The sequence below is a fragment of the Populus trichocarpa genome, chromosome 5 (genome assembly GCF_000002775.5).
Source record: "Populus trichocarpa isolate Nisqually-1 chromosome 5, P.trichocarpa_v4.1, whole genome shotgun sequence".
Taxonomy (NCBI): domain Eukaryota; kingdom Viridiplantae; phylum Streptophyta; class Magnoliopsida; order Malpighiales; family Salicaceae; genus Populus; species Populus trichocarpa.
Genome location: NC_037289.2, coordinates 3,327,544 through 3,340,823, shown reverse-complemented (window position 1 = coordinate 3,340,823; position 13,280 = coordinate 3,327,544). Strand labels below are relative to the sequence as shown.

General features: G+C 32.8%; 2 protein-coding genes across 2 annotated transcripts; both read left to right on the top strand.

Moving 5' to 3' along the window:
- Window positions 1-719: 719 nt before the first annotated feature.
- LOC18098962 (calmodulin-like protein 8) lies at window positions 720-2,414 on the top strand. The gene is made up of 4 exons (XM_006382725.3): window positions 720-955; window positions 1,538-1,695; window positions 1,820-1,900; window positions 2,163-2,414. The coding sequence occupies exons 1-4, from the start codon at window positions 880-882 to the stop codon at window positions 2,295-2,297; spliced, it is 450 nt and encodes a 149-aa protein (XP_006382787.1). The 5' UTR covers window positions 720-879; the 3' UTR covers window positions 2,298-2,414.
- Window positions 2,415-9,161: 6,747 nt separating this feature from the next.
- On the top strand, window positions 9,162-12,629 carry LOC18098961 (putative calcium-transporting ATPase 13, plasma membrane-type). The gene has a single exon (XM_024601040.2). The coding sequence runs from the start codon at window positions 9,339-9,341 to the stop codon at window positions 12,390-12,392; it is 3,054 nt and encodes a 1,017-aa protein (XP_024456808.2). The 5' UTR covers window positions 9,162-9,338; the 3' UTR covers window positions 12,393-12,629.
- Window positions 12,630-13,280: the final 651 nt, after the last annotated feature.

Below are 13,280 nucleotides of genomic sequence, written 5' to 3'. Positions count from 1 at the left end.
TGGTAATTAAGTTAGAGATGAATGGGCAAATAGGGCCAGCGGTTGTGTTTAGCGGGGACACCTCATGATACAACGCGTAAAGACCTTTAAAAAGCTGTTCAATTTTCCCCCGAGATACATAATTGGATCCTGCCCTTCAATTTACTACTTAATTTTATTTAAAATATATTAAAATAATATTTTTATATTTATTTTTTATATAATAAATTAAAATAATAAAAAAAATTAGAAAGTCAAGACTTTTACGGACAGCTGGCTCTATGTTTTATTTTTCAAATAAGTAATATTCTTTCTAACATCCAAGTACACAAGTACTCCAAAGTACGACACCTGAGGTATAGAACCACTTATTATAATCCCACATGTATCCACTTACGTGGACACAAATAATAACGTGAAAATACAGGAATTTTTTATTCGAAATTTCTGTCACGTATAAAATTCCCTCCCTCCCCACACGCACTGAAGATAGCAGTTCAAGAAATCAATCGAAATAATCAACGGTCAAGGTCAGCAAAATGGCAAGACCAGACCAAAATTATATAAATCTTCACCGTCACCATTACTCAAGATTGATTCTGCATCGTAGATTGATCAAATCTTTGAAAACCAAGTTGCAGAATACTCGTGAACATTATGAAAATAGGGTTTTTTTTTCGCACTTTCATTAATCATGTTTGACTATAATTTTTCTTTATATGACATATATATGGGCAAGCTGTTCATACCAAATAGCTTTCAGAGTTTTGCATATATACGGGTAAAGCACGTAGCTCTGAGAAAACATTGTAGTCTAAGCATCCATTCTTATAAATCCTCTGCGTGTGTGTGTATCTAAGAAATCAAGAGAGTCGTTTAATCTCATAGGAAAAACCAGCCATGGTAGATGTGTTGACGGAAGAGCAAACTGCTGAGTTCCAGGAAGCCTTCTGTCTATTTGACAAGGATGGAGATGGTACGTATACGTACAGCTACTCGTTTGTCTGTGCTATTCTGCTATGCCCTCTTCTTCTTCTTCTTGATTTTTCTTTTCATGCGTTTGTTGCTTGTAGCTTCATCTGTTATAGTCAGATTAATCCTACTCTGCAAATAAAGTTTTCTCCCTTATCCTCCTTTGTTTACAGTTTCTCCAAGTTAGTTATCACTGTATGATCAAGGCAAGCTTAATGGTGATTATACGTGATTATTGAAGTCTATTTTGTGAGCTATATTCTTGCTTAATTAGTTGATTTGCTATTAATACTTGATATAAAATTGAAAAGAAAAGGAAAAATATACCCCTAGCTAATTTAAATAGCAAATGCCTGGTTTATATAAAACCATATATAGTTAATAAAAATGGTTCAGCCTAGTGGGTTTACGTCTGATGCAGGAAAGATTTCCAGTTGAACAAAAAAATAAATATTAACCTTGTGAATCTCAATTAACCCGATCAGGTTTTTAGTGATTCATTTAATCTGGTCAAACTCGGCTGGATCAACTAAATAAACAGCCTAGAGATCATCTACTCTGCTGACTTCTGATTTATTATTGTCAGGGTGCATTACCTTCGAGGAACTAGCCACTGTAATCAAATCTCTGGACGACAGTGCCACAGACGAAGAGTTGCATATTATGATAAGTGAAGTTGATGTTGATGGCAATGGAACCATAGAATTTGGGGAGTTCTTGAACCTAATGGCAAGAAAAATGAGGGTAATGCATTTAACATGTATATATATCCCTGTTCAATTTGTCAAACCTTGCCAAAGTCAACGACAAGCACATTTATTTTCCCTCCTATAATTAAAAACTGTCGGCCTGAATTATACGTTTGTAGGAAAACGATGCAGCTGAGGAACTGAAAGAGGCTTTCAAGGTTTTTGACAAGGATCAAGATGGCTACATTTCACCTAATGAGGTTTGATTTTCTATCTCTGACTTCACTGTTATATATATATATATATATATATATATATATGATGTAGGCCTATATGAGTTTATTTCGTAGGCCTAGTCACCATGAGTGACGTATAATGATGGGTATTATATTCAATTTAAAATCCCTGACTGATGCGAGTACGATTCGAAAAGCCCCGTTTGATTATTTCTACAACTCCCTCCAACTATGTCTCGCTACGTTATCTAATTAAGATTTCAATGTTTGTACATTTTTCATGCAGTTGAGGCATGTAATGATCAATCTAGGAGAGCAATTGACAGATGAAGAGTTAGAGCAGATGATCCGAGAGGCTGACTTGGATGGAGATGGTCAGGTTAACTACGAGGAATTTGTGAGAATAATGCTGGCTGCTTGAGCAAATATATATTTATGATATGATTTCTATGTACAAGATGATATATAAACACAGTTCTCAAATGGATTAGACGGATATTGCAGCATGATCTGCATAACTCAATTACTATTTATGCAAGACTTGGGATCTTGAGAAGCTATATATATACTCAATATCTACTATTATGGATGGTGATGTACATCCTAAGATGGGATTAATTACTTTTTAAATAAGGCTTTCTTTACTATTATAAATTAATTTATAAACTTGGGATCTTGAAAAGTTTTATCCACTCAATTACATACCTGGCCCTATATTTTTTTAATTTTTTTTAAAAAAAGTAATATATTATATTTAAAAATACGATTATAACTCCAGAAGTATAGTTGGAAAAGATGGAAAGGTCCATGGCGTGGACAACACTCGGACAAATTAGTCGATCCAAGTCATGGGCAGGGAATTAATTGACTGAAACATCGGTCGCAAACAACCAATAAATATAATGACTTTGTGTCCGTGCATGGGTTGTATTATGCTGCTTTTCAATTCTTGTTTTTAACATGGTCATGCCTTTGAGGTCTGCTCTCCGTGCACTTCCCTGCCATGTTTTTATATGCTTTTTTCTGGTTGCAAGCTCTCCTTTATTGGTTTCTCATGCCATCATTTGGTATAACTTGCGTGATTTTTGGTTCAATTTCTCTGGTGTAGTTTTGTGATACGGTTGTTCAAAGGTGATTTTGGAGCGATTGGTCAGAATATTTTGTATTTTTTTAATTAATATATTTTTTTTATTTCTTTCATTCAATTCGATATTAGATTAATTAAAAACTAAACTTAATAATTTATTTTGATTTACTTTTTATAAAGTTATCGTAATCTTTTAATCCGGATCATGAATTTAACACTTTAATCCGAGTTGTCCAAGATCAATCTAATATTTTGTTATTTTAATATTAAAAAAAAAGATATCATCTTAAAATTTTGTTTAGTCAAAATTTATTTTTATACGTTGTATGGGTTGTTTTTGGATTAGTAAAGTCAACCGGGTTATATCGAGTCAAAACGCTTACATGATTTAATTTTTTTTCTGTTACAAAAAAAATATATTAGCAATATTTAAATATATTTTTTTCATATTAATTTTTTTTAATTTAATACACAACATAGCACGGTAAATCATCCAAGTATATCCTATGCCATCCAAATGGTGATTAAGTCGAGCAGAATCGGTAGTTTATTATTATTAGAAATATACTAAAACTGCTCAACCTTTCATTGTAGCAATTCACAGTGAAAGGCTGAGCTGTTTTTTTGTTTTTTTTTGTTTTTTAAGCTTTTTTTTAAGCTATTTTTCTTCATTTTTCTTCATTTTTTATTTTTTGTTGCCTTTAGCTTTTTTTTTTCTTTCTTTGTTTTTTTTTCTTTTAATAAATTTTGTTTTGTTTAATTTAGTTTAAGCTATTTTTTTTCATTTTTTTTAATTTTTTCATTTTTGATGCCTTTAGCTTTTTTTTTTCTTTCTTTGTTTTTTTTTCTTTTAATAAATTTTGTTTTGTTTAATTTAGTTTGTTAATGTTAATATTTTTTTAATTTAGTTATCAGATTTTTATGACATTAATCACAGGTTTAACAGGTTAACTTGGTTTCACGAGTTAACCCGGATTTTTTTTTAATTAATTTTTTTTGTTTACTTTAGTTTGTTAATGTTAAATTTCTTTCTATTTAGTTATCAGACTTTCATGAGACATATCTCAGGTTTCACGGGTTAACTTGGTTTCACGGGTTAACCCAGTTAATTCTGGATTAACCCGTCCATTTTTTTTGTTTTTTTATTTTGTTAATGTTAAATTTTTTTTATTTAGTTATCAGACTTTCATGACAAGGATCCCAGGTTTAACAAGTTAATCTGGTTTGACGAGTTAACCCGGAGTTTTTTTTTTGTTTTTAATTAATTTTTTTCATTTACTTTAGTTTGTTAATGTTAAATTTCTTTCTATTTAGTTATCAGACTTTCATGACATATATCCAAGGTCTGACGGGTTAACCTGGTTTTACGGGTTAACCCGTCTATTTTTATTTGTTTTTTTCTTTTTTTAATGTTAATTTTTTTTATTTAGTTATCAGACTTTTATGACATGGATCCCGGGTTTAACGGGTTAACCTGGTTCGACAAGGTAACCCGAAGTTTTTTTTTTTTTAATTAATTTTTTTTGTTTAATTTAGTTTGTTAATGTTAAATTTCTTTCTATTTAATTATCAGACTTTCATGACACATATCCCGGGTTTGACTGGTTAACCTGGTTTCACGAGTTAACTGAGTTAATTCTTGGTTAACCCATCAACTTTTTTTTTTTATTTAGTTATCAAACTTTCATGACATGAATCCCAAGTTTGATGGGTTAACCTGATTTGCAAGGTTAACCCAGTTAATTCAGATTTCTTTTTCTTTTTCTTCATTAATTTTTGTCTTTTTAATTAATCTATTTAATTATCATACTTTTATGACATGATCTTGCAGCCAGACCCACATCCAAGGCTCTTGGATCTGGTGTTGCAGTCAAACTCACTTAAACTTGAGTCATGTAAGTTTAATATTATTATTATTATTATAAATATTACTCTTGGGTCAAGCGTTGCAGGTAGACCCAAGGCTTTTTGGTATATCTTTGCAGAAAGACCTAACACTTTTAGATTTTAGCCTTTTTTATATTTTTTACGCAAGAAAAAAAATTAACCCGTGGGTATGCCTTTGTTTTTTTCCCTTTTCTTTTCCTTTTTAAGCATTTTATTGTGGACTGCACAGTGCAGTCCACAGTAAAAAAGCTGATGCCTTTAGTTTTTTTCTGGCTTTTTTATTTTTTTTTATTTTTTAATTATTTTTTTTAATTTACTTTCTTAATATTAAATTTTTTCTATTTAATTATCAGACTTTTATGACACGGATCCCGGGTTTGACGGGTTAGCCCAGTTAATTCTGGGGTAACCCGTCAATTTTTTTTTCTATTTAGTTATCAAACTTTCACGACACAAATCCAATGTTTGACGGGTTAACCTGGTTTGAAGAGTTAACCCAATTAATTCAGATTTTTTTTCTTTTTCTTCATTAGTTATTTTCTTCATGTTGGTTTTTTTTTCTATGTTTTTTTCTTTTTACTTAATCTATTTAATTATCACACTTTTATGATACGACCTTGCAGCCAGACCCACATCCAAGGTTATTGGGTCTGGTATTGCAGCCAAACCCACTTAAACTTGGGTCATGCAAGTTTAATATTATTATTAATATTATAAATATTACTCTTGGGTCAGACGTTGCAGCCAAACCCAAGACTCTTAGGTATAGTTTTGCAGAAAGACCTAACACTTTTAAATCTTAGCTTTTTTATATATTTTTTATGCAAAAAAAAATTGACCCGTGGCATCGCGCGGGTCATCTAACTAGTAGAATACTCTAAAACGCGTAGGTTTTTCACTGTAGCGTTTTTTTTTTCTTTTTTTTTTTCTGTAGCAGTTTTTTTTTTTTTGCTTTTGTTTCTTCCTTTTTTTATTTTACATGTTTTTTTTTCCTTTTTTTTTACCCAAAATTGACTTCTTCTTCTTTTTTTTTCTTTTTTTTTTATTATTTTTTCAAAATTATCTTTGCTAATTTTTTTAAATATTGAGCTGGTTGAAAATTTAACTATGTAGTTTTTTTTCTTTAAAACATTGTGGATTGCTATAATATTCTCATACATTGTTTTTTTTTTCTTTTTATGATTTATTTATTCTTTTTTTTTCAAAATGGTTTTTGTAGATTTTATTTTTATATTAAGTTGGTTGAGAATTTAGCTTTGTAATTTTTTTTAAAAAAAAACAATATGGATTGCTACAGTGTTTCCCCTATATAGTTTTTATTTTGCTGCAGTGTTTCACCACATATTTTTTTAAAAAATTATCTTTATCGAATTTATTTTTTCAATATTGAGCTAGCTGATAATTTAGCTTTAGCTTTCCCCATGTTTTTTTTATTTGTTTTTCTTTTTTTCCAAAATTGTCATTTTTTAAATATATATATTTTTTCAGAATTATTTTTGTTGATTTTTTTTTACTATTAAGCTGGTTGAAATTTTAGTTTTTTTGTTTTTTCTTTAAAACACTGTAGCTTTTTAGAATTATTTTTTTTTATTTTTTTCATTTAGTTTTGTTTGTTAAAGTTAATTTTCTTTCTATTTAATTATCAGACTTTCATACTTTCATGACATGTATCCTGGGCTTGACATGTTAACTTGATTTGATGGGTTAACCTAGTTAATTCTGGGTAAACCCGTCATTTTTTTTCTATTTAGTTATCAAACTTTCATGACGCGAATCCCAGGTTTTACGGGATAACCTGGTTTAAAGGGTTAACCCAATTAATTCAATTTTTTTTCTTTTTTTCATTAAGTTTTTTCCTTCCTGTTGATTGTTTTTAATTAATCTATTTAATTATCATACTTTTATGACACTACCTTATAGCCAGACCCACATCCAATATTCTTTGGTCCGATGTTGTAGCCAGACTCACTTAAACTTGGGTCATGCAAGTTTAATTTTATTATTAATATTATAAATATTACTATTAGATCAGGCGTTGCAGCTACACCCAAGATTCTTGGGTATAACTTTGCAGAAAAACCAAAATTTTTAAATTTTTGTTTTTTTTAATATTTTTTATACAAAAAAATAACCCGCGGCATCGCGCGGGTCATATATCTAGTACCGTGTAATGGTCGTGGTGTTAAACACGTACACGTTTGGTGACTTCAATATTATTCCTTTCTTACTGAATTTCCATCTTCGTGGACTGCCATGGTCACTAAGCCTATCTTTATTTGACAAAAACATTATTGACTCAATTAAACTTGATTAATTAATATTAATTAATTATTTTAAAAAAACTAATATTAATTGAATAAAAACTAACTAATCCTAGTTAAATCATCAATAATCCAAGAATTAATCTAATAATCCAATAACCATCACTGAGTATATAGAAGGTGATGGACGAATCTTTCTTAATGGGATGCTACCAACTAGGTTATATATGCTCTTACATATTTTCCACAGTCGATACCATACAAGACCTAATATTGTTCTGGGCATGGGAATATATTTTGGAGAGATCGTTGTGTGTTGATGCGAGAAGGATTGAAAAGGGAAGGGAATCCGATTCCTACATGGAAGGGCCCTTTCACTTTTTCCTCTAGCTTAAGATTCTGAAAGGAAGATCGAGAGGAAAAGTACGAAATTTCTCAGGGAAAAAAAATAAAAATAGAACAATAAAAGGCTATAAATGATGTAATTAAGTATGAAAATAAAATAAACATTTAGGAACTTCGATATCAGATTTTAACAAATTTCTTTTGCTTGCCCTTTCCCTTTCCATCATCATCTAATTTTACCAATTAAATTAGCATATTAACTCGGTTGTAATGGAGTCTTGTTAGAAATAATATAAAATTATTCTTGATATTTCATTTAAATTTTTAAACTTTTAAATTAAAATAATTTTTTAATGTAATATCACATTTTAGTAATGAAACTATCGAGACTTCTGAATTAATTTGAAACAAAAAAAAAATTTATATTTTAACGAAAAACAGATTGAAACGCAATGCCAAACACCCCTTAAATCTCATCACCTTCATTCTATTTAATTAAATTAAATACAAGGTAATTATTTTGAAACCTTATTCTACATCTTAACTTTTTAGATTTAAATAGTTCTTTGACAACTTATAAAAAAAAATTGTATTTGTAGAAAAAAAATGAATTTATTTGCAAAAAAAGCTAGCTATTATAATTGTTTTTATCAATTAATTGATTGGAAATGATGAGTTGTAAAACTAAAACGAGTATAAAATCGTTCTATAATTAGAAAAGAAGTAACAACCACGTACAAAATCTTTCTTCAATTTTGTGATTGGAAGTTGCTTGGAAAATCGCATGAAAATGATATTATTCTGTGAAAAAATGGTAATTATTGGACCAAGAAACAATTTCGTGCTATTTTTCGCCTTTTTGGTTGAGCGATTCAATGTTATAATTCCCCCCTTCTCTTTACAATTTTGCTTAAAGTTATTTATGATTCTTTTCTTTGATTTTTTTTTTGGATATTCATTTACTGTTCTATTTAAAGAAAATCATGTATTTTTATATTATTAATTATTATTTTTCACAAAATGTCTCATTTAATAACAAGCCAATAAGTAAATGCCACTTAGGTTGTGTCTTTTACTAGTTCAGAAAGCACTTTTGAAATATTTTGATTTTTTTTGTTTTAAATTAATTTTTTTAATAATTTTAGATTATTTTAATATGTTAATATAAAAAATAAAAAAATATTATTTTTATATATTTTTAAATAAAAAATGCTTTAAAAAACAACCATTATAACACCATAAAAGCACTAACTTCTACTGCAGACGTTTCATACTTTATGTATCTTCTCATAAAAACGCAACTTCCAGGAAATTGATGGTTTTTAAGTACGATTAATATGGCCATAATGCAATAAATACAAAAGGAAAATAAAAGGATAGTCTTTAATTTCCTCTCAAGGAAGTCCTTAATAGGAAGAAATCAGTCAACAAACCTCATGCGAATAGATGTTCTACTTGTATTTTTTATTTTAAAATATATTATAATAATATATATTTTTTATTTTTTAAAATGTATTTATAACATTAACAATCTAAAAATATATAAAAAAAATTAATTTTTTTAAAAATTGAATTTTCATAAAACGTGTTTGGAACCAACACGGTAGATTCATGGAAATTACAGTGCAGCTTCCTGCGAATCGCACATTTATGCTTCTCCTCTACTATAAAGCAGAACACCATCCAGTCTCTATCATCCTTCAAATCTTTGCGGCTGTTCCTTCAAAAACAAAAACAAAAGCAAAAACCCTAGAGGCTGTTTACAAACTCTTTTGAGTCCTTTTCAACCTGTCGTTTTCGTTATTCTCCAAGAAGGAAAAAAACCTGTGTCTCTAGCTTGTTTTAAATACCCCGAGTCTTGAGCTTGTTTTCCTACGTAGTCATGACTATGAGATCTCGAAAAACTGGAGACAAAATCGTCCTTGATGGAGAAAATCTCTTACCAGAGTCAAAACGCAATCAGAGAAGATGGAGGATGGCTTACACGGCCATATACTTCACGAGGCTTCTTGGTTCTTTGTCCAAGACGGCTCTTGAGAGTCAGACCAAGATCTTGCGTTCCCTCTCCTACGTTGCTCTTGACGTTCGTGATGATACCCCGCGTGAGAACCTTGTTTCTCTGATTAATGTTGATCAGAGAACACTCGCAGATATGGTGAAAGGAAAGAACCTTGAATCTTTGAAACAACTGGGAGGAGTCACACAAGTTGCCACCACAATTCTAGAAACTGATGTCAAGAATGGTGCAAAGGAGGCTGGTGTTGCGCATAGAAGGGATGTTTTTGGTGCAAATAGGTTTAAGAAGCCTCCTGCGAAAAGCTTTCTAAGCTTCGTTGTTGAAGCATTCAAGGACATGACCATAATTATTCTTTTGGTCTGTGCTATCATGTCTCTGGGATTTGGTATCAAACAGCATGGCCTGAAAGAAGGATGGTATGATGGAGGAAGCATTATTGTTGCTATAATTCTTGTTATTGCTGTCTCCTCTGTCAGCAATTTCAAGCAATCCAAGCAATTTGAGAAGTTATCCGACGAGAGCAACAATATAAACGTGCAAGTAGTGAGAGATGGAAGGCACCATCATTTATCAATTTTTGACGTGGTGGTGGGGGATGTGGTGTCTTTGAAGATAGGGGACCAGATACCTGCTGACGGGATGTTCTTGAATGGTTATTCTTTGAAGGTGGACGAATCTAGCATGACTGGTGAAAGCGACCATGTTGAGGTGAATGGCAAGAACAACCCTTTCTTGCTCTCTGGTACAAAGGTGACTGATGGCTTTGGTTTCATGGTTGTTACATCTGTTGGCATGAATACAGCATGGGGTGAGATGATGAGTTTAATATGTCATGATTTGGATGAGCAAACTCCATTGCAAGCCCGCCTCAACAAGCTCACTTCTTCTATAGGGAAGGTTGGATTGACAGTTGCCGTCCTTGTTCTTGCGGTTCTGATGATAAGGTACTTTACAGGAAACACTAGAGATGACAATGGTCGCAAAGAATACATTGGGAGCCAGACAAAGTTCAGTGATGTGCTGGATTCAGTTGTGGGCATTATTGCTGTAGCCGTGACTATTGTCGTGGTGGCAATTCCGGAAGGTCTGCCACTAGCTGTAACTCTAACTCTGGCTTACTCTATGAAGAGAATGATGAAAGATAATGCCATGGTACGTAAACTCTCTGCTTGTGAAACAATGGGTTCAGCCACAATAATCTGCACAGACAAAACAGGCACTCTTACTTTGAACCAGATGAAGGTTACAGAATTTTGGCCTGGGAACGAGACAATTGATGATGATTATTTAACTGAAATAGAATCAGAGGTCTATCAGTTACTACAAGAAGGAGTTGCTTTAAACACAACAGGTACTGTTAACAAATCACATGCTACTTTAGTTCCTGAAATTACTGGTAGTCCAACTGAAAAGGCAATACTTTCTTGGGCTCTGTTGGATTTGGGAATGAATATCAATGAAACAAAGGAAGAATGTGAGATAATACACGTAGAAACCTTTAATTCTGAGAAAAAGAGAAGCGGAGTATTGATGAGGAAAAACAATGAGAAGACAATTCACACGCACTGGAAGGGAGCTGCTGAGATGATACTAGCCATGTGTTCAAATTATTATGTCAGAAATGGAGAACTAAAAAGCTTGAATGAGGAAGAGAAAGTGGAGCTTGGGGCCATAATTCAGAGTATGGCATCCAAAAGCCTACGATGCATTGCTTTTGCCCACAAAAAAGTTGCAGAAGACAATGGGCAGGCCTCCGAGAAGCTTCAAGAAAGTGGGCTGAGCTTGTTGGGCTTTGTTGGATTGAAAGACCCATGCCGACCAGGAGTTAGAACAGCGGTAGAATCATGTAAGAATGCAGGAGTGAATGTTAAAATGATAACCGGCGACAATGTGCATACAGCGAGAGCTATAGCTATTGAATGTGGGATTCTCAGTCCTGAACAAGACATGGAGAATGGTGCTGTAGTAGAAGGTGTGCAATTCAGAAACTACTCACCTGAAGAGAGAATGGCCATGATTGACAATATCCAGGTGATGGCAAGATCATCCCCGTTTGACAAGCTTCTGATGGTACAGTGTTTAAAGGAGAAAGGCCATGTGGTAGCAGTCACTGGTGATGGCACAAATGATGCCCCCGCTCTAAAGGAAGCAGATATTGGGCTCTCCATGGGAATTCAAGGGACTGAGGTGGCAAAGGAGAGCTCAGACATTGTCATATTGGACGATAACTTCAGCTCAGTGGTAACTGTGTTGAGGTGGGGGAGATGTGTCTACAACAACATTCAGAAGTTCATTCAATTTCAGCTCACTGTTAATGTCGCTGCCCTAGCCATCAACTTCGTTGCAGCTATTTCTTCTGGTAAAGTCCCTCTAACTGCAGTCCAGCTGCTGTGGGTTAATCTCATAATGGACACCTTGGGAGCACTAGCCCTAGCTACCGAGCAACCCACCATTGATCTCATGGCAAGGACACCTGTGGGTCGATCAGAGCCACTTATTACCAAAATCATGTGGAGGAACCTCCTTGCTCAGGCTCTGTATCAGGTTTCCATTTTACTGACTCTGCAATTCAAGGGAAAGGCCATATTTGGTGTGGATGAAAAAATTAAGAACACCCTCGTCTTCAACACTTTTGTCCTCTGCCAAGTGTTTAATGAGTTCAATGCAAGGAAGCTGGAGAAGAAGAACATATTCAAGGGGATACATAAGAACAAGTTATTTTTGGCAATCATTGGAGTTACAATAATTCTTCAAGTGATCATGGTGGAGCTTCTGAAGAAGTTTGCCAGCACTGAGAGGTTGAATTGGGAACAGTGGGGTGCCTGCATTGGCATTGCAGTTCTGTCTTGGCCAATTGGTTGTCTTGTGAAGTGCATTCCAGTTTCTTCCAAGCAGCTTATGGATCCTAAAAACATATAGCTACCAATCATTTGTCCTTCTCTCTTACACACCCCCGCTGAAAGATTTGACAAGAAAGTTTTATTTAAATTTAGATTTCAAAGATTATTGTTAGCAGTTTCTTTTATAGAATATGTAGAATCAAATTTCTGGAAATGCTGAATCTAGCCATTGCATTTATATCTTTATATTCTGCATGGAATTCCCGATTCATGAGAAAGTTCTTGTTCTAATTTAACTCTCATCTTTTGTTGCTTCTATGTGTTGTCACAGGCACACCAATAGAAAATCAGATAAAAAGACTTTAAAGGAACCTCCATCACTGAGGCTGCAATGCTAGGTCAAAAAGAGACCTTTCAGCCTAGGATTTGATTGAGAGAAATAACTATCAAGTCATTTAACTCAGGCTCTTTCCAAATTGGGAACTCATGGATTTATTGGCAGAGACCACTACATTCTCATAGATGGATTGTGAAAATTCTATCTAAGAAGAAACCATTCTCATTTCAAAGGTTTAATAACTTAGAAGTCATTGCTGGTACAAGAGAGGACGACTAGAGCACCATGCATGATAATATATGCCCCGTTTCTTTACAAATCATACTGAGATGTAGCTTAATTGTACTGAAGCACAAGTTACTCACACAAAAGGTAAATGAACAAAAATAAGAATACAAAGTAGCTGACATGACATTTGAGCGCGTGCAGGACTGTTTGGGAGTATGGTTGCGATTAATTTTCAAAGTGTTTTTCATTCCGAAATGCATCAAAATGATGTTTTTTTTATTTTTTAAAAATCATTTTTAAGTTCAGCGCATCAAAGCGATCCAAAACATAAAAAAAAATATTAATTTTTAGCAAAAAAAAAATTGAATTTTTTGGAAATGCGGGTTGGCCCGCGTTTCCAAA